We start from the raw sequence: 22,052 nt of genomic DNA, 5'->3' as shown, positions 1-22,052 counted from the left end.
TAGCAAACTGACATTGAATCAACGTGGAAACGACGTTTCTCGTGACATCGAAACAACGTTGATCTCCGACGTTGATCCGGCATCACTTTGCTCATCGAATTAACGTTGAATCAACGTCAGACACGCCATTCAAAACTAACGGAAAATCAACGCAATTGGTTTGCTTTCCTAACGTTGAAACGATGTTGATTTCAAGTTGTTGAAATTACGTTATAGAATCAACATAAAATCGATCTAATTGGTTTGCTTACCTAACGTTAAAAGGATGTTGATTTCAATTGTGTAAATTGCGTTATTATAAACACATTTTCTACTTGTTTTAAAAATCTATCACTTATTTGATAAATTAGTCTGTATAGGTAATCATTTATTAAACACACGTCACATTCAGTTAACATTGCTTTATTATTTATACAAAATATACATTTACAAATACATTTTTAAATCTTCTGTATACAAACCCTAAGAGTAATATAGAAAAAAGCATTTACACTCAAAATACACAGACATTCCACATTCAGGCATTCTTTCTAAGCCTCAACCAAATGCAATTCAATGTACAAAATGTCCTTGACATTTATAATTACATACAGTATTATAGCCTATGATGTATTATTATAGCAAAACCGTTGACAGTGGAGTTTGTAGATATATGTGTTAAATAACAAATAATAATTAAATACCGTGTACAGCAATCGATTAGTACATTGGGTTTAATTTGTCGTTTAATGATCTCATATGTGTTGTTAGTACCGAGAAATTTCACGTGAATAAATACTTAGTACGTGGGTGGCGTACTTCAATGTCCAGTACGTGGTATAACATTTGCTCCATTATATGGTGAGAAATCCTGTAATGTTTTCCTCAAAAACCTTGAAAGAAAGACATGGACATCTTGGATGACATGGGGGTGAGTAAATTGTCAGGAATTTTTTATTTGAAACTGAACTAATCCTTTAATATATTACTAATATGTCTGTTTCGCAAAATCATCGTAAATCATCGTAGATCTACGAGTGCTCTGGAGTAATAGTAAATCATGTAGTGCTTTATATACACTTGTCTTGATTGCTAATACACATCTGATGACGATTATTAGGTTAAACGTTCACGGATACGATTATATCATTTTCAGGACTTCGCAAATGGACAGCGACTCTTAAGTAGCACGTAGTGTTCTCGCGCGTTAATGTTAAGTGCATTTTTGGGATTTCCGTAATCTTGCACGTAGAGAGCTAAGGCCAGAGCAGTCAGACTCAGAAGATTTTGAGAAATGCGATTCGAGTAGGAACCACAAACGGATTTGTAAAATTCGTATTTAATGTATTTTTGTTTTTGTTTTTTTTGCAGTTCACACTAGGGGTGTAAATCGGACAGTTCATGACGATACGATACGATATCGATTCTCTCAGCCAGCGATACGATATTTTTCGATACTTCAAAAAATTCCACGATACGATTCGATTCGATTCGATTCAGGGCTATATCGATCGATTAATCGATATTTAGATATTATGTTCACACAACCAGTTACGTTTTTATTAACTCACAAATGCAATCAAAATATATAACATGAACGTTTAATTAAACTCTTTGAAAATTGCACACCCTCTCCCAATTGGGACATTTATAACAGAAGTGGTTATTTGCAAGTACTCATAAATCATGTTTTTTATTATTATTGTGCATTCCAAGTAATATCAATCAAACTGCAGCTGGGTTGTTTTGATTAATAATAATAATAACTTAAAAAATACAGGTAAATTACAAAATTAAAGTTAATTGAAAGTATGCTTTAATATGTTTTTTTTTTTTTTTAGCAGAGCAGATACATTCACATTTCATCTTTCTGAGTCAAACACAACCAAGTAATTGCTATGATAAATAATACAACACTCGTTTAATCTTCATAACGTTAATCTCCTCAGCTGACATATGCCTGACAAACTTTGTTGTTGTGATTAACGTACGTACACGCAGTACAGAGAGCTTTTCCCTCACCATTCCGTTCCCTAAACGAGCTGCTTTAGTAAGGTTCCGTGAAAATGTTTCAGATTTTATTTTCCTTTTACGCAGAAGATATCACGAGTTCATTGAAATGATCCATCCTCGATCACTTTTAGTCAGCTTTGACGAAACTCCTCTTAGCCAGCGCGCGTCTTTTCAAAGTGACATCTGACCTGAATATTGCGCGCTGAGTCGCTAAAACGGACTTCTCGTGTTGTGTTCACCAACAAGGGTGCGAGTGCTTGTCTGTTTCTACTGTAAAACATGAACTCGCGATGCCTTGACAGCGGACAATACCGGCTTTTGTGAAAAAAAAAAAACTTGTTTAGGGTTTAGTCAGTCTTGTCAGGCGTCTTTTTCAGATGAGGAGATTAACGTTACACACCGGCAGGCGGTTGGTGAGTAAACGAAAATGTGCGCTTTAGCGGAAGGATGTTACGTGAGAATGTGGAGAGTGTCAAAATAAAGGTGCATATCGATATTTTAAGTGTGGAATCGATGCATCGTATCGTTAGACGTTATATCGATGCATCGATCCATATCGATGTATCGTTACACCCCTAGTTCACACTTGCTAAATCTTTTCGCATTTCAATCGGACATGCAATATTGTTTGTATTCCAAGCAATCTATATATGCAAAATTTGTCCAAAAAGGTGTAACTTGTGTTGTTGGAGACAAAAAGAGAAAAAAGTTTGCAATTCCAAAAAAAAAAAAAAAAAAAAAACTGTCACAGGTGCTCAGTTTTGCTATTATAATACCTTAACATGATAGTAATAAGCCATCTGCAAAAGCAGAGAGGTTGGTGTGGTGTACAGTAGTAGGCTACATCTGTAGTTCCAGGTCAGCATCTGGAGATCTGCATTCAGCTGGAGAATATCAAATAAAATAAAAATAGATAAGCGTCATTGGTTCATTCAGCCCGCGCTCATTTAAGAACGACCAATCAGCGTGTATGTTTTGTCTAGAATAGCCTACCTCAAGTTCGAGTTCCTATGCTTCCTATGACGCTTCCTACGAACTCTCAGTTGTCTTCCACCATCTCGTCTATTCCTACGACCTGCACGGCTGAAATCCAAATCCACTGGTCAAGTGAGTGATGAGCTTTCGAGATATAATCAACCTATAAATCCTGCAAAGTACAAAGACACAGTTTTTCCTCACAAAGAAAAAACGGTCAGGTAAACCACAACGGTTGAAAAGTTGTTGTTTTTTCACACAAAGTAGGCTATTGCTTTTGTCGTTATTTATATTTGCTGCTATGCATGTATAATATGTAGTGGGTTAAAATGAGATTTTTGTTTAAAAAAAATGTGTATGTTTTGTCTAGAATAGCCTACCTCAAGTTCGAGTTCCTATGCTTCCTATGACGCTTCCTACGAACTCTCAGTTGTCTTCCACCATCTCGTCTATTCCTACGACCTGCACGGCTGAAATCCAAATCCACTGGTCAAGTGAGTGATGAGCTTTCGAGATATAATCAACCTATAAATCCTGCAAAGTACAAAGACACAGTTTTTCCTCACAAAGAAAAAACGGTCAGGTAAACCACAATGGTTGAAAAGTTGTTGTTTTTTCACACAAAGTAGGCTATTGCTTTTGTCGTTATTTATATTTGCTGCTATGCATGTATAATAGGTAGTGGGTTAAAATGAGATTTTTGTTTAAAAAAAACTTGCATGCCTAAAGTTGTTGAGCCCCTGAACCATTTAGCATTAATAAGTAAACAAGTATAGATATACATGCATGCATAAATACCTTTAAGTGGAACGAATAACTCTGCTGTATGGTGTCAGTCTCATTGCTGGCAAATACCTAAAAATAGACCTAGAGAAATAAAATGAATAAATAAAATATATTGTTGACCACAATATCTGTTAGCATAATAGTTCAAACAATTATAACTACAAGCAATGTAACATTATATTTGTAGCCTACCTCATTTAGTTGATTATTTACCCTATAGAACTTTTCTCACTGAAACAGCCTGGGGTAATTTAAAAATGTTTAAACCTTAAATATTTCAGTAAAAAGCCAAGAGTGTTATACTGTAATATTACATATAATATTTTTAATATAATTTCAATAAACATATAATATACTTATAATTAATTTAACAACTCAAAGTATACACAATTTATCAGTATTTTAACAATTGAGAAACATGTTGGCCTATACAGATTAGTTATTACATACGGTGACGCATTGCTGCCACATACATATTATTTTTTTCCCCCAATTATGTCGTAATAACGAGATCTTATGTCGTTAAAACGACATCTTTTTCTCGTAATAACGAGATGTTATGTCGTTAAAACGACATCTTTTTTGCCCTTATAAGGACATGTGTAGTCATGTACAAAATATGCCTTTATCCACATAAAATTGACAGCCTATCGCGCCTTTATCACACGTTCAAAAAGCTTAAGCAAATAGTAGCAGCCCCCAATCATGAAATTAATCAATGAGGCCCTTTTTTGAAAATATATTTTATATAGGCTTTTTTATATTTTATATGTTTTTTTTAATATGATATATTATATAGGCCTAATAAGATTTATTTTTGTTAATAGGCTATATCTTCATCTTCATTACATAGAGATATAATTAAACAAAAAGTAGTCAAAACACATCTAACAGAACATAGCCTAAGTTGTTTATTTTTTACAACATTGTGTTCTTATTTTGTTTAATTAACGAAATGTCAATCTTCGTCTTTATAACAGAAGATAGCCTACAATACAATACAAAAATCTTCAAGATGTATAACGGATTGTCACCTTATAAACAGTACTTTTTTAATGGAATAATACACCCTTATAATAAAGAAAAAGCTTCAGTAATAAAGAATATGTTGTCCTTCCACAGAAACCCTTTATTATAAAGAAAATAGGTGGCTCTTAACGTGTCTTTCTATGGGAGGATGGCATTGCGGTGCACAGCAAATATTCAATGCATTCAATGCAAATATTCAATGGTATTCAATGCAAAACAAAAATGAAAAATACAAGTAGCCAATAAAATAAACAAATTATTGTGGCATTAATTAGCCCATAAACAATATTTATTTTAAAGCCTAAACGAATTTGTTTAAAGAAAAACACCAGCGTTGGGCATTTATCTGTATAGGCTAAGTGTTTCAGCCGCCCTTTTCAAACTGGCGCAATAAAATGCAACAGAATTTGATTAGTTAAACATGAAGAGGATTATCCGTCTGGCATGGCCGCTCGCTCTAACGTTAACCTAGATAAATGTTTGCTGTTATGAAGCGCATATCCAAGTGTTTGTGCGGAGTGTGGAGCGCGCAATATGACATGGATGGAGGCGCCGGTGGCATCACTCGCATTTTCCCATCAACAGTGGAAACAACTTAAAATACTCCATTTCTGGTCATACAGAAAATAATAATACATAAGTCGCAACTACTTTTATTTGGGTAAACTCACAACAACAAGAAAACGGTGTGCTTTTGTAAAATAAAATAAAACGAACAGGGCACGCTTTCATGATCTCTGTGAATTGGAGCGCGCCTCAAAAATGAACTGGAAAACAGTGTATAGACAAGCCTCACAGTCACAAACATGAGAAATATAACTATAAAGTTTATACAAAAAAATGTCCACCAACGAAAAAAAATCCAATCGAAAGCATATACGGTAGGCTATAGACTACCATCTGATTATGTAATCCTGTCCGTATGAAAGGCTCATACATTACAGCGGAGATGTATGGAGATACGTATGCAGGCAGCCTACACTGATTTAGAAAATAATAGTTCATTAATAAACAATTAAAATGCTTCGTTATTTTTTTTTCAGATACATTTATCATATCATTAGCATACTTTTGCCGGCGCTTTGCGGCAAGTTTTATGCATGCGCTTGAGCGCGGAATATAGGCTATAGCGTACATGCACCCAGCATTGAATATAAACGTGCGATTAGTTCTAATTGCTTAAATGAATGACTACTAGTCTAGAAAAATCCTTTAGTCTATGGCAACTCTAATCAATAGCCTACATTTAATATCTGACATTATTTCATTAGTAACTAGTATCCAGCTCTTCACATTTAATTAGTTGAGTTAGCATAATTAATAAACTAATAAAATAATAAAGTAAAATTTAAATTTAAATTAAGATACTAACCATATATTTATATATATCATTGCTTATTCCACCACACAAAGGACTGTTTAAGGTGACAATCCGTTATACATGTGAAGATTGTAGGCTGTATCTAGAAGATTTTTGTATTGTATTGTATCTTCTGTTATAAAGACGAAGATTGACATTTCGTTAATTAAACAAAATAAGAACACAATGTTGTAAAATTTTCTGTTAGATGTGTTTTGACTACTTTTTGGTTAATTATATCTCTAGGTAATGAATGAAGATATAGCCTATTAACAAAAATAAATCTTATATAATATATATATATAAAAAAACTTATAGGCCTATTTAAAATATATTTTCAAAAAAGGGCCTTATTGATTAATTTTGCATGATTGGGGGCTGCTACTATTTGCTTAAGCTTTTTGAACGTGTGATCAATTTTATGTGGATAAATGCATATTTTGTACATGACTACACATGTCCTTATAAGGGCAAAAAAAGATGTCGTTTTAACGACATAACATCTCGTTATTACGAGAAAAAGATGTCGTTTTAACGACATAACATCTCGTTATTACGAGAAAAAGATGTCGTTTTAATGACATAACATCTCGTTATTACGAGAAAAAGATGTCGTTTTAACGACATAAGATCTCGTTATTACGAGAAAAGATGTCGTTAAAACGACATAAGATCTCGTTATTACGACATAATTGAGGGGAAAAAATAATATTATGTAAGTGGCAGCAATGCGTCACCGTAATTACAGATATTAGATACACAAATTATTACCTAAACTATATAACAATACTATATACTATATAATAATAACTGTAATTAATTTAGATTGACACAAAAAAATTAACAATTAAATAACAGATGATCTTCTGCCACTGCCACCATCTCTGTCTGGAGCGTAACGCAACCATTTTTTGACTGCCTCAGAAAAGTCTGCCTTGGAAGCCTCTTTACCTTGTGCTGTACTTCTCAATGCACCTGAAACATTATGGAACAAAATTAAACTCGCATTGCAGCATAGGGCTTTGACTTTTGCCTTTTCTTTTTGGTGATCAAAGATGAGTTTTAAGAGATACAATTATTGACTGCAGGGGAGTTTCCTAAATGATTTGGCAAAACTGTTAAACAAAGATAGTGTGAAAAGCTCTTTTAGTAGTTAGTCTATTACTTACGGAACATTATCTTCGAGAGATTTGAGGTCTCGAAGCTCCTCTTTTGTCCACGTCCTGCCCAGTTAAATGATGAAGCCAGATTGTTTGTCAAAATGTGGCTCAACATTTTCCTTACTGTGTCTTCCAGTTTATGACCACCCAGAAGTGACAGCTGGAAAAACTAATAAAAAAGAGATCAGTGTTCACATTAATTCCCATTTCCCAATTTTTTTTGCCATTCTCTGTGAATCTCTCATCAAAGTATTTCCATCCACAGACTCTAGACTGTGTTTGTGTGTGTGTGTGTGTGCGTGTGTGCGTGCGTGCGTGTGTGTGTTTGTGTGTGTGTGTTTTGTTTTTTTGCAAACATAAATGATTGCTTCCGGTGTCAAATGCTAGTTTGAGTATTTCTATTTCTGTGGATTTCCTGGGATTTTTACAGACAAGTGTCTCTAGCATTTACTCAGATTGGTGCCAAAAAATTAAAACATCCAGTGAAGTTCTATAGGTGAGAGATCAACAGAGAATGGCCTGACTCGTTCAAACTGACAAAGTCTACAGTAACCATATCAGTGTAAATGTTTCTACAGCATTATTTTCAGCATTATGTTTGGTATAGTACAGTCATCTCTAATGGTTTCTGTTTTAATGAAAACTGAATATGGGCAATCGTCTGGAAACAATAATCTTTGTTTTCTTTTTTCCATACTTATCAAGACCTGGATATTAAATCAAATTCCATATTTCCCAAACAGCGTAGGTTAAGTGTAATTGCATTACAAGATTTACCAATCTGTTTTTTTCTGTCTCGTCCAACCTCTCCAAAGCATCAAAATCTTCTAGAGACTGTAAAGGTAAACCTAAGCTGCATCCTATTTCTGGTTGAGGTAGAGGGACTCCCTGTAATTTTTGGATCATTGCCCTCTGCTCTTTCAGCTCTGCCTTAATTTCCAGGAGAGCTTTTAACACATTCCTCTTGAAAGGAGACAACTCTACAAATAAAGTAAATAAATATATTAATACTTTATTTGTATTAAGAGAGAGAAACTCTACTAGTTCATTAATAATCACCATCAGCAGAACAGGTTTACTGTTTAAATTGGAATGGAATTTTTGTTTTTGATTTATTACCGTTGGTATGTTCATTCTGTGTTTGTTGTGCTCTACTTGGATTTTCTGAAGAAAACAACACAACAGTTTTTTTCATACACTTAAAACTCACCTGTAAAACAATTAGTCTTAAAGAGGTTAGCAGTTTGAAGAATCACCTGAAAAGATGTCTGAGACAGTCGGACTGGAGTTGTGGTTCATGTATCTCTCTTTAAAAAAAAAGTGACATTGCAGGAAAAGTTAGGATGGATGTCAACATTTATAGTGAATAAGTAGCCTACATTTAGCCTGTAAGTCCCACCTAAAAGAATAATGTCTTCCAAAATTAAGAAAGAACATAAAATCAACATAAATCTCCCCCCTAGGAAACTTAATGGTCTAATAAAAAGTTTCAAATAACTGTTTTCAAAATAGAAAAAATAGCTTTGATCATTACCATTGACCAGTTCAGTCAGTGTGCCCCGGTGTGCTCCGTGGTTTGCGTCTTGGTGTCCGCCGTAGTGTGTGCCCAGGTGTCCTCCGTTGTTCGTGTTTTGGTGTGATCCCTGGTGTCCGTCGTAGTGTGTGCCCAGGTGTCCTCCGTTGTTCGTGTTTTGGTGTGATCCCTGGTGTCTGTCGTAGTGTGTCCCCAGGAGTCCTACGTTGTTCGTGTTTTGGTGTGATCCCTGGTGTCTGTCGTAGTGTGTCCCCAGGAGTCCTACGTTGTGTGTGTTTTGGTGTGATCCCTGGTGTCCGCCGTAGTGTGTGTCCAGGTGTGCTTCGGTGTTCGTGTTTTGGTGTGATCCCTGGTGTCCGCCCTGGTGTACCCTGTGTGGATTTTCTGAGAAAAATGTGCAGTTTATTTATAGACTAAATAAATTTCTAAAAGGATATTACAGGATTTGTGGATCTGGAAGTGCAATTATAACAGCTGTGATACAATGTAAAAGAGGCAAAACATTTTTTTTAAAGAATAACATTGCAACACATACCTAGTGAATAGAGGCTTGAGACAGCTGGACTGGTCTCAAAGATCATGTGACTTTCTGAAATAATTATGATCAAGTTAAATTAACAGCAGGGTTTTGCGTAATACAATTGTGTGCTTTGAATTCATTCAGTCATGTTTGATAATCAATAAAGGCGGACTTTTGTGAACTTTCTCAATTAGTGGATTTCAATGATGTTGCTGTTAAGGACACTTCGAAACGGGTTAAATTAACCGTTCGTTCAAGGATGCCTGAGAAAAGAATACAGTTTTCTCTGGCCCAATATATAGACTATGCTGAGCTGCTCATCATTTACTGTGAGTTTTTTACAGGGGCTCCAGCCCCTGACCAGCATCCAGTGTCGGCTACAGCCCCTGACCAGCATCCAGTGTCGGCTACAGCCCCTGACCAGCATCCAGTGACCGCTACAGCCCCTGACCAGCATCCAGTGTCGGCTACAGCCCCTGACCAGCATCCAGTGACCGCTACAGCCCCTGACCAGCATCCAGTGTCGGCTACAGCCCCTGACCAGCATCCAGTGTCGGCTACAGCCCCTGACCAGCATCCAGTGTCGGCTACAGCCCCTGACCAGCATCCAGTGTCGGCTACAGCCCCTGACCAGCATCCAGTGTCGGCTACAGCCCCTGACCAGCATCCAGTGACCGCTACAGCCCCTGACCAGCATCCAGTGTCGGCTACAGCCCCTGACCAGCATCCAGTGTCGGCTACAGCCCCTGACCAGCATCCAGTGACCGCTACAGCCCCTGACCAGCATCCAGTGTCGGCTACAGCCCCTGACCAGCATCCAGTGTCGGCTACAGCGGCAATAAAATCTTTCAAATACTCCCTGAGTGAGCTCGGTTTACTACTGCCACAGAACAAACCAACTACAAATGGAGATCGTGTTTCATCACAGTCAACTGTTGCAAGAATTGGCCAAAATTGTGTTCTGGAGCTTTTAAACAGGGGGATGCCATCAATGTTAAACTGCAAAGCAAGAGTTTTTAAATTTTCAGCAATATTGGAGATCCTACCTAATATGTTTTGCAAGCCATTTACCAGTCCAAAATGGTAATATTCACCATTGCAAATCTTTACTACGGGTACCTTTGTCTGTGTACCAAGAAGAGTCCTTGCATCCTTGGGCAAATCAGGAAATTCTGATCTTAGGATTGCCAATAGTGCTGTTAGAGCTACTAGAGGGATGAAAAAAGATGCTGCCCATGTTTGCAGTTTAGTTTGCAACTGATTAAGTGAATTGTTGCTACTGCTATCAGATTCATTTGATTGGATATTACCAGGATCAGAGAGATTGTCAGAATCACAGAAGAAATCAGCATCTGTGTTTTTTTCCAGATCACATGAGTTCTCATGTGGGGACAAAAGAGAGGAAACTATATTACAAGAAGATGTGAGATCTATACTTTCAGAGTCTTGACATTTGTGACCATGAACAGATTCCTCAGTGTTTTCAGTTTGTGTTTTGTATTCATCTAAAATATCTCTTTCTATCTCTTGTACACTGGCCATAGTCTTTCTCCTTTTAGTCCAGTAAGACATTGTGGTATGTGTGTGTTATTGTCAGTATTATATATTATGTATTTGGTTATATAAAGATTTATATGTACAGGTATATTGTTATTGTTTGATAAAAATGATGATTTTGGAAAATGCTCCTGAAAAACAAAAATAAGAGATAGATAAAAATAATTGTTAATATTGTGTAGTTCAGTGCAATTAATGTCAAACCTTTTTCCTTTGTTTGTCTTTTTTTTAGAGAAAAAACACGCATGTACTGTACCTGATATATATCCAAAAGATTAGATTAAAAATGCTGCCAATCATTTTTTATTAAATTTTTATATTTAATATCTTTATTTATCTCAACTTGTTTTGTTCTGTTTGGGCTAACAGCAATATTATAATAATTATAATTACAAACTATTAGCCGTATTAAGTCTATAGTACTCATTTTGTCCATTAGATGGAGCAAAAGTATAAGAAATCACTTGTAAAACTTTTTTTTAATCGGTCTCCATTATTTTTAATGACAAACAAAAGCCTGAATTAATTTTTAATGTAGGGTACTGACAATACAGTTTAATAAAACATGTTTACGGATAAAGTTGTGTGACGATTATAATTAAATATGTAACTTTTTTATATCCCAATATTGAAGACATAGGTCAAGTTTCCAGACGTTTAGACATAAAATGAAGGGACAAGTGTATTTCCCACAATATACATTATTTTAATTGTATAAAGACACTTATTTAGTGCTGTATGAAGAATACAACAAACCTTTCATTTGCAAAATTGCAAGCAAAATAAGCACATTAAATAATATAAACAAACATAAGCTCGGAAGTGCCCGCAAACTTATTGGTACTGTGACTTGACTTGATCCTTAGCAGGAACTGCATTTTTTGTACACTGGGACTTGAGACTTGATAGTAAGGACTTTTGTTTTGACTTTAACATGCGTTACTTGCTCCCATCTCTGTCGATTTTGTTCCTCATAACCGGTATTATATCGTGGCAAGCCTATTGCAAATATTTGTTTAAAAATCAGTAAATAAAATCAAATAAACATCAATATGATTTATTGCTAATTAATTAAATTAATTAATTTTTGAATAAAAAAAAATGAATATGTATATAAAATTGTATAATATAATAATATACTATAATTATAAAAAAACAAGTTATTTAAATCCTTAAGACAAATTATTATTGCTGCATGATGTATCTGTTTGAACTAAATACAAATACTAAAAGTATCTGATACTCAGTCAAAAAATATACTCACAAGAAAAAAAGCCAAAGATGCCAAAAGAGTCGTTGGGTTGACAGTCGTTGAGAGTTGGGGTGCTGCTGATGACACATAAACAAAGTTTAAAAAAACAAAAACATTAGTAGTCAGACACTGCATACTGTATGAATTGACATGGATTGTTTATTCATTAATGATCATTGTGAACATTTTAAATCGGAAATAATGCTACAGTAGATTGTTTTCTAAGATATCCGTTTAATTTGTAAAGGCATTACTGGTGACTCTGATGTATGATAATGGAGGAGGGCAGGAGGAACGATGTAAAATCTAATAAATAAAAAAAGATAATCATTGGGTTGGTTTAGGTAGGTGAATGCATTTGTATCATGAATCGAAAAAGAGATCAGAAACTGCATGAGCTTGTGAATCAAATTGAATCATGAAATCTATATGAGTCAGGCCAGTATCTGACTTATAACTTAAATATCTGGTAGGCATTCAAAACATACTTACAAAATACAAAGTCGCTGTGTGCTAGGGCTCTTAAAAGAGCCTTTGGGGGTGTTGTAGCTGCTGTTGACACAAGGAAAGGGAAGAGAAAGAAGAAACATGTCTGAATATGAGAGAGAGATATCTGTACGAATTAATGCAATGATTTTTGACTAATCTGGATGACTGCTAGATTTATCACTTACAATAATCAGACTGCAATATATACTGAAAAAAAGAAAATAATAATATTATTAACACGGTGACAATAATAATTTAAATAAAATATTATTATTAATGTATTATTAATAAAATACAATAATAATTATTGTTATTAATAAAACAATATTTATTTAACAATGTTTATATTTATAAATATTATTAGATGTAGTGGTATTAATAATATGACAGACAGACGGATGGCAAATCTGACCTCATCTTTATAAGCCATGCACGTCTCTCGCTCTCATAGGCTTGGCTGCAAGCGCGTGAGCGCTGCGCGTACACCACCAGCGCTCGCAGCCAAGCCACAATAACGCGCTTTCCATACAACGTAAAGATAGTATTATTAATAATTGTATAATTGATTTATTTTACAGTAACGATAACATCACAGACAAAAAAAAAAAAAAACTCAAAAAAGTAAATTTCAATATGAGCGGATTTTCTCTATCCCAAATGACGTCACAGACGTAACGGCATTTATAGCGGACGGGAAAACAACCGGAAAACCATTGTTTATGTGAAAAGTAGTGGTACATTTACTGGAAAACACAGTTAATACATTTTGTGACAATTAAAAATGTTTATTAGGTGAAAGCGGCCGTTATTTATCTTACTTACTTATCTGTATACCCTGAGTAGGGGCCTACAGTAGCCTATGTGCTATAATTAGATTTTATTATTTACTTTCTTCAAAGTTTTAAGTGTCATTTACCTTTGTATGGGGTTTGTATGTTTTAAAAGTAATTTACCTACATCGGTTAAGTAAAAAGTACTTTACCTCAGAAATGTAGTTGAATATGGATGTCCACTTGGAATGAAAACCGGGTTCTGCGCGCGGTGGTCACAACCCCTTCTTATATATGCCCGCTGCCAGGTTTCGCGGGCTTGGCACGCTCACAAATGTATATTATTTTTTTAATTTTTTTTTTAATGTACATTTTTATAATGATACCTTGCGTTACCTTGTCAAGAAAGTGATATACCACAATAATTTAATAAATATAATTATATATAAACTTTAGAATATAAATATGTTAACTAAGCTAGATTTACAAAATTAATTAACAATTAAAATGAATCGGTTGTGCAGTCAGTGTTGGGTTACCTGGAAGGGAAACATACATAACATAATACATATTCAACAACCCATAGGTGGCGATCATATGCGAGTTACCAATAAGCATGCATACAAGCGAAGAACCATGCGAGTCACAGACACGAGTTTACTATCAACGCGTGGCATCCTTTATGGTGGCTGGCAGCATTCTGTTTTGATGTACAAATGGTTGAGAGAGGTAAGTAGTATATGGAATAATATGTGGAAATGTATGCTTTTATCATAGTATGATAATTTGTGGGATTGTGAGCGTTTTCCCCAGAGCTGACTAACGCGTTTGCACATTTGTTTTGTTAAAGGAGCTTTATAATTTTGAAAATGCAGTTTTGAAATCTATCTTAAGAATTGAAAGTAAATCAAACATGTAAGAGAAGTACAAGATGCATCCATATATGTTAATTAGGTGTGAATTAAACTGTTTTCCTTAGAAAAATAACCTACAGGAATCCTGCATTTTTTTTTTTTTTAAGGATACTTTTATTTATTTATACATTAACAATATGTGCGGGAAATTTCTACAGGTTTTAGAATGAACAGAAACATGCAAGGACATCAAGCACACTTGCGCACACCTCCATTTTCCCTCATATCAGCATCACCAGAGACAGTGCTAGAAAGGTGTCAAGGTCTGTATGTTTTTTGTTGTTGTTGTTGTTGTTATTATTTTACCATTACCATTATTTTTTACCATAAATATTTTGACCTCATTTGTTTGACAGTTTTTTTTTTTTCTGCCAGTTTCTGTGTCCTGCCTGTATATGTTGTTTTCTCTCGAAAGCAGCCTAGATTGTTTATGCTTCTAGTTTGCTGATATTTTAATGTTGATATGCCTTCCTCTGCTGTTTGTTGTAGGTAGCTCCCGATGAGAGACCTAGTGTCATGCCTGATCTGGAATCAGCTGCAGGTTTGCCAAACTCCTAATTTTGATGAATTCATAAACTGACACTGTTAGTTTGTTACACAATGTGTTTGCCTTTCCTTAGTAAAGTGTGCGTGTGTGTGTGTGTGTCTGTCTCTCTCTCTCTCTCTCTCTCCTTTAGATGAGCTTTCCCCTGACTCGAAAGACAATATAGAGAGCTGAGTGAGAACTACTTCTCCCTGAAAAGAGAGCGGGACCATCATTACATCGACAAGAAGAGTCTCCATTACGCTATATATTCAAAAAAGTCCCTTTGTCTTCCACGGAAAGTAAACTTATGGATTTGCACATGAAGGTGAGTAAATGACGGCAGAATTATCATTTTTGGAAGAACTAGTCCTTTAATATGCATTTCAAGGCTGAGATTATGTGTCTGCAGAGCTAACGTTACTCACACAAAATAACATCTAAAGTACATGTGACGAAGACAATATCTTTATGAACTTCAGAAAAATATTTATTAGATTTAGGTAAGTATTAACTAACAGACAGACAGACAGTTATATTCAAAACAACTCCAAATCTTACTAACTTTCCATGATAAAGTGCTTTACCATTTAAACAGATCCAACAAATAAAATGAAGAAAAAACATTATCTGTCGAAATCTGTCTGTATAATGTTGGGCACTGAGAGTATAATGGAAATATAATTAACCACAAACCAACATGAGACTTCAAGTCTTTTAAATAAATGATTCTCTCTTCTATCCTTTTCTTTTGGTATAGAATAAAATACCAGTTCAGGGTTCCTCTTTCAGCTGTTGTTGCAGCCAACTGCACAACATATTGCAGGCATTACTGAGACCGTGATGGCGGCGCAAAGCTACAGTGACGTGATGTGAACCGAATGAATAATCAGCACAGTTGGAGGTAGCCTACTAAGGCTTCCCACATAATCCATGATCAAATCTTTGATTTACAGTACAGTATTAATTCACACATCACAGTAACACTGCAAAATTAAAGACAGACAATGAGATCCGACTAAAATCACGTTTTATTGAGTCAGCAGTTATATACAAACAATAAGGAAAGCTTCAATACTTAAGTTTGTTGCAGTAGTTCACCAATCTGGCTTTCTGCCTCTGGTATGCGCGCACACCCTGTAATGTTTGAAAACAGGAAACCCATGTTTCAACAACTACGGATGGGCCCTGGCTATTAATTCGGGTTACAAGTCTGACTCTCTAACCATTAGGCCATGGTGGTACATTGACACACTTTCCATCCACAAACTTTTAAAATAAGGTTGAGATTTCATTCTTCTTCCTTCTCTTTTCCAGAGATTTGGAAGAACACGTCCTTCAACGGTGAGTTGTCCCCATACCTAACCCAACCATCTATTTGAATCGGAAAGTAACTGTTACCCTTAAAACTAAAATCATTTACATTTTTGTAAAATGTAAATACAGGTTGATGTGGAAGATAATATTTTAAAAAAATGAGCACAGCCTACCTCATTTGATTGAATGTTTATGACTTATTTTCAATTTTTAATGATTTTATTTATAAAACATTTAGGCTTAAAAATATTTAGTTTTTATATGTTCAGACAGTGATGGTGAAAGTGATTCAGAAATTGGAACTTTGTCCGAGGAGGAATCAAGTGATCTAAGAAGTGATATGGCAAAATGGGCTGTAAAAAATAAGGCAACACGCACATTGGTTGATGAGCTGCTCTTGGTGTTACATAACAGGGTTGTATTCAACTACCAGTCACAGGAGAAGATTGATGCAAGAACAGAAGATGACTGGTTGTTCACCCTTGATCGCTGCAGGCTTGCAGTGCATACAAACGTTTGTGCTGGACAATATGCATGTTGTCTGCCCTAGGGGTTGTCAGACGATTGCTGAACTTTCTAAAACAGGGACCGAGAGGGTGTAGGCTGTCCTCAAGGCAAATTGAAGAAATATCAGCAAAACTCTTGATCATTCCCACTACTTAGAATTATACTTCATTTGTAATACCTGCTGTAGCAATTTCCCTTCTTTATTTTATTTTTAAACCAGATCATTCAGCCCTGGCCAAGAGTGTCTGTCCATAAAAATAATAATTGGTCGCTTCTTTTTTGGCTAGAATTCCAGAAGAGAGTTCTTCAGCTCCTTGTCAAAATCAAGGATACAATTCACGTTGCCACCTCATCTGCTGGAACAAGTTATGAAGTGAAGCCGGCAAACACTGAAGAAGAGCTCGAAGCTTTAGAGAATCACCTGGAGGACAAGAATGAGGGAGCAGAACTGGTAAGTTTTCTTTATTTTCGCTCATGATCTGCGCTGTGTATGAACACTTATCCACTTTTTCATGAGAAATATTGCCCTATCGTTTTTTCCAAAAATGTTAGAAACTATTTTTGTTTATGCGTGCCTCTCTGAGATCTTTTTTTGGATTAAAAATCGTTTGTTATTTTGTTAGTTTATATAAACCTTAATATTATTTTCTTTGTGATTAAGATTATTATGCCTGATCATTGTGCCCCAAAATAAACTTTAAAGGTTATCTTGCACTGTATTATGTTTGATTGTATGTTTGCATACCATTTGCTAATTCGCCAGAAAAAAAAACGCGCTTTTACCATCTCAGAAGCACTAACATTAGCTATGGCCGTATCATTTTCCAATCTTATGTCCTTTTTCTTAGACGCTAGAAAAACCATAGATCGAGGAGAGAACCACTATAAATCTGGACATGTAGAACAGTGCAGCTTAGATGCTGGTTTACTTGCCGGTATTGTACGGGCCAGCATGAGGGACAAGGTTTATCGAGTCTCGGTAAGTAAAACTAGGGAGAGATAGAGGAGTTATAAATGTTCTATGTATTTAAGATAACTATACAAATAATCTCTGAACAAGCATAACACAGTTAAATTCCAAACATTTAATATAATAGGCATAATATAATTTAATATAATAGTTGTATTATAATAAATATAATATAACATAATATAATATAACATAATATAATTTAATATAATAGTTGTATTATATATGTTGAAATTAAAGAGAATTGTCCAATAGCATCAACAAATGCTTATTATAATATATTAGAATTAAACCATATATGTTCCCTAAATAAACCATATATACTCATTTTGTTAACATTTTCTTTACCAAATGCCAAGCAGGTTATAACTGGTGTGTTTTATGTCATAGATCAAAATGTGAAAATATTAAGAGGCTTTAACCACAGACCTTATTTCAGGCGATTTAGCAAAAACCCATTCAAAAAACCCATAGACTTTTAGGGCGAGGGAACCGGAAGTGCTAAAATGCTAACTCACTTCCGCGTTTTGGCCTACAAAAGTGACGTCATAACTTCGGAACTCTATTGGGGTCTGCGTATCAGGCTAGTGACACATGGTTTCACAACTCTAATGTGCATGGGGCGAATGTACAGGGCTTAAAGTTCTCAGGCACCATTCCTGATTTCAGGCAAAGAGCACTTTTAAATTAATTCAATACATTGTGCACATTTCCTCCCGGACAACTTTTCAGACCTCAAATCTTTTCTTGCTTTAAGCCCTGAATTTCAATGCTAAAGATTTGTAGAGATATTCTTATGCCTCTCGCTGATTGGGTACAAGACAAACACTCAAACTGATCTAATAAGTACAGCTTCACCTTTTGATCAGAGACAACAACAGAGACAGACAAGACGAAGAGGTGTGCACGTCTTATAGGAGCATGGGGCCTATAGAGCGTGCACAGTATGTTTTCATCCGGGTCTTTACAGCAGGAAGTGCCTTTTCCGGCTTCATTCACTTCTGAGGTGTGTGTTATGCTAGTTGTAGCTAATGTACCCTGGAGGACAAGTGCTCTAATGGGCCTTTCACACAGGACGCGGTATGCGCGGGGCTTGCCGCTGGGTTCAGCGTTGCCCTTCAGATACAACGCGATTTGCGCTGCGCTATGACGTAGGCGGAGTTTTAAAAACCTATATGGGGACACATATTAAAAACCTGTTTACACACATTGCCTACCTACAAGTTGCCTGACTGTTAAAACAACTATTTTTAATGTAAATCTGTCTGTCTATGAGACGATCATCCATTTTGATTTCCGTGCTTGTTTGGATCCCCTGTTTCTATTGGCCGCGCTGGTAATCGTCACAGAGCGCAGCGGCAAAAGTTGAACTATTTTGAACTTTGACCGCGGCGTGCGCGTGAGCACGCCAATGATGCGCACCGCTGCGCTTGCGCTTTGATCGACGCAGCAACAAAACATCCTTGCGCGGCGCAAGCCATTGATATGAATGGGTTTTATAGCGCAGCGCCGCGCATACCGCGTCCTGTGTGAAAGGCCCATAAAAAAACGAAGACAACAAAAGGGTTAAATAATTAATCTTGTAAAGTGCTGGCAAAGTTTCATTAACAATTGGCTTGTTCACCTTGGTGACCACTACAAACTCCTCGTCCTCATCATGTGCCTGCTTTGTGGAGGTCTGGACTCTACTGACCACTTTTCTGGTTATATTTTTAATTTCTTGTTGCTCCTTTTCAGAGTAAACATCTGAAGAGGTTTGGAGGCATTGATGCTGCAGACCATGTGAAGTCAATGGCTGCGCAAGTAACATTGTTCCTTTTTTGCATTAGTTTACAGTGATGTTCCCTGGCATATACTGTCATGCACTCCCCCCACACACCCACTTACTCGCTCTCTGCTACATTTTCATAATGAACTCGATTGCAATATAATATTCTAATATAAATCTGTTTTACCATGGCAGAACTATGACAAATAAAATGATGACCATAATGAGCCTCAGAGGAAAAAGTGGGAAGGTTGCCTTCATGAAGACCCGTCTCTACAAGATAATCTGTGGTGAGTTTGCTTTAACCTAGTAGTTTTGTAACAATGTTTTAAAAAATTGAATATAGTAAGCAGAATAATAATCATTTTAGTTGGAGGACTCTACAGAGCATGCTCTAATATATAATACTCCATTCTGGGCTCTAGACTAACCGGCAGCACTGGTTACTACCAACTGCCTTTTGTTGCTCGCCCAAGCACATGAATATCAATGACCTTGCACATTGATAAATACTAATTTATATACTTGAAACATTGGCAAAGCCACAGAAGTTGATATTTGAAAAATATTTTAATTTAAAGGGGTGGTTCAGAATTTTGGACATCGGACCTCATTTACAAATTAGCCTGTGTGTTATTTATCAACGGTTATTATTTATTCTCTCAACAGACATTTACATCGATAGTCTGGCGTTATAATTTATTTTATTTTGGTGTACTGTGGAGTGGGTAAAACTGTTTTTAATGGCAGGCTAGAGGATACTGTTGACCACCAGCGAACTATGCAACTGGAAGGACTGGGTGAAATTTTTTGAAAACTGTCTCCACTGATAAATAACACCCAGGCTAACGTGTGAATGAGGACCGATGTCAAAAATCCTGAACCACCCCTTTAAGAGGTTAACGTTTGCTAATACTGATCTGTTTTTTTCCCCCTCATCAGACACTGTCTTGAGCTCATTTGATACAACTACAACAAAAGTAAACGAATACATGGCCAAATTCTTGAAATATGCACCAGAGGAGTATAGGAGAGGTGGTAGAAAGAAGTAACTAGAAGAGAAGATTTTAACCAGCCGTGTTCAATGTTGCCCAATGGTTGGGCCGTTTTTCTAAAGGTTAAAGTTCGACACGTAAAATTGTTGTGTGAAATGTTGGCACACTTGCAGCCGTGTAATAAAGAATGTTTCTTACGTCAGTGAAATGTCTTTATTGATCTTCTTTATTGATCTTTATTGGGCCGGTTGCATAAAGCTCTAAGACAGTCTTACAACTTAGACATCAATTTATTTTCTTTAAGACTGTTCATATCTTTTTTAAATCATTTACATAAAAATGTAGATTAGCCTAATTTGATAGCAAAAACTAAGACTGACTGCCCTTGATTAACTGCTATTGGGTCATATTTGAACTTAAGACACTGTCTTAACATAATGGCTTTGTTTATGCAACCGGCTCCTGGTCTTGCTTTGACCAATTGGCTTCTTCCTAGCTGACTCTGTGTCCGCAAACTTAGTGTTTATGTATCCATTTTAAGGTGTTTGCTGTTACTGTTGAACACATCAATGCTTTAGTGAAAACAGTTTAACAAAATAAACTGTTGAAAAGCAAGACTTTATAGTGATGTTGAAATTTCAACGTTGATTGGATTTGCAAAATCTAAACTAAAATCTATTGATTCAATGTTGACGAATTCACTTATGTTGAGAAACGTGACGTTGGAAAGACGTTGCTATTTCAACGTTGATTAGATTTGCAAAATCTAAACAAAATTCAATGGTTATCCAACACTGGCACCTGACGTTGATTCAACAGTGACTCGACGTTAAAATGTCAGCTGGGATATGTCTCGTCTTTTGCTTTTGAGAGACCTTTCAAAGAGATTGCCTTTCAGACACCGTGTGTGGTACTACAATCTTGCAACCAATTCCACTCATTTTACAATTATTAGATGATGGGGGGAAAAGTGAATTGTAAAGTATCAGTGGTTAAATACTGACTAATCACAACATGATTCTGCACATGTGGATAGTAAATCATCGTCAGGTGGTATTGATAATGTGCTTGTAAGTGTTTCCAACGCTATTGCCTAATCTAACTGGATTCAATTTGTCAGTTGTCTAGTAATTTGCTTCAAGAATCAAGACCTGAATGCAGTTTTTGGGGCCTTCCCGGAAAATTCTTACAACTAAACACTAACAACATTGTGCCCTCTGCTGCCTGATAATGCTGGCGTAATTTTTTCTCTGGCTTGTGAAACTAACTGATCAGTTTGGGTAAATATTTTTAACACAATTTAAATCTTTAAATTGTGCAAACACTTGATTTCTCTGGAGGCCTGTAGAAAGTTTGTGCACCTCAAATTTGGCTTGTTTTCGGCTGCTGTGACGAACGGTTTGCATGCTTTATCAATTTATTAATCTCAACTCGTTTACATATCCCTTATGCTGAATTCCTGCAACTCAGTTAATCAAAAATAACCAGTTCTGGGAACGTTGCTGACATGTTTAGAAAAAAGGTGCTATGTTTTAGCAAACAAGACAGTGATTCAGGTAAGATAAAGTTAGATTTGGTGATGTAGGCCTAAACAACCAACTCAGAAACCCAAAAAAAAAAATGAAAGCTGTCAC

General features: G+C 35.9%; 1 protein-coding gene and 1 long non-coding RNA gene across 12 annotated transcripts; one reads left to right on the top strand and one right to left on the bottom strand.

Moving 5' to 3' along the window:
* Positions 1–146: 146 nt before the first annotated feature.
* On the bottom strand, positions 147–11,887 carry LOC307168124 (uncharacterized protein). Of its 8 annotated transcripts, XM_079887760.1 has the most exons (6): positions 9,372–11,887; positions 8,837–9,220; positions 8,559–8,609; positions 7,312–8,466; positions 7,094–7,117; positions 147–3,834 (listed from the first exon to the last, which is right to left on the bottom strand). In XM_079887760.1, the coding sequence occupies exons 1-4, from the start codon at positions 9,415–9,417 to the stop codon at positions 8,378–8,380; spliced, it is 570 nt and encodes a 189-aa protein (XP_079743886.1). In that variant the 5' UTR covers positions 9,418–11,887; the 3' UTR covers positions 147–3,834; positions 7,094–7,117; positions 7,312–8,377. The 8 variants fall into 8 exon arrangements, with proteins under 8 accessions (XP_079743886.1, XP_079743884.1, XP_079743880.1 ...); XM_079887758.1 differs by having other exon boundaries at positions 8,837–11,887; XM_079887754.1 differs by having other exon boundaries at positions 147–2,876; positions 2,986–3,834; positions 7,312–11,887.
* Positions 11,888–13,357: 1,470 nt separating this feature from the next.
* Positions 13,358–20,713, top strand: LOC307168131. 4 transcript variants are annotated; one of them, XR_013822896.1, is made up of 8 exons: positions 13,358–14,153; positions 14,497–14,601; positions 14,828–14,879; positions 15,016–15,189; positions 16,179–16,205; positions 16,973–17,136; positions 17,534–19,713; positions 20,366–20,713. It is a non-coding gene; the product is annotated as an uncharacterized lncRNA (long non-coding RNA). The 4 variants fall into 4 exon arrangements; XR_013822897.1 differs by having other exon boundaries at positions 16,973–19,458; positions 19,619–19,713; XR_013822899.1 differs by adding an exon at positions 15,622–15,765 and having other exon boundaries at positions 16,973–19,713.
* Positions 20,714–22,052: the final 1,339 nt, after the last annotated feature.

The sequence above is a fragment of the Squalius cephalus genome, assembly GCF_949319135.1.
Source record: "Squalius cephalus genome assembly, chromosome: 12".
Taxonomy (NCBI): Eukaryota; Metazoa; Chordata; class Actinopteri; order Cypriniformes; family Leuciscidae; genus Squalius; species Squalius cephalus.
Note: the sequence above shows the minus strand (reverse complement) of the source record. Positions and strands in the feature narration are given on the sequence as shown.

Excerpts from the sequence above, each read along its gene's own strand:
- LOC307168124 (XM_079887753.1), bottom strand. The coding sequence starts at position 10,928 with ATGTCTTACTGGACTAAAAGGAGAAAGACTATGGCCAGTGTACAAGAG.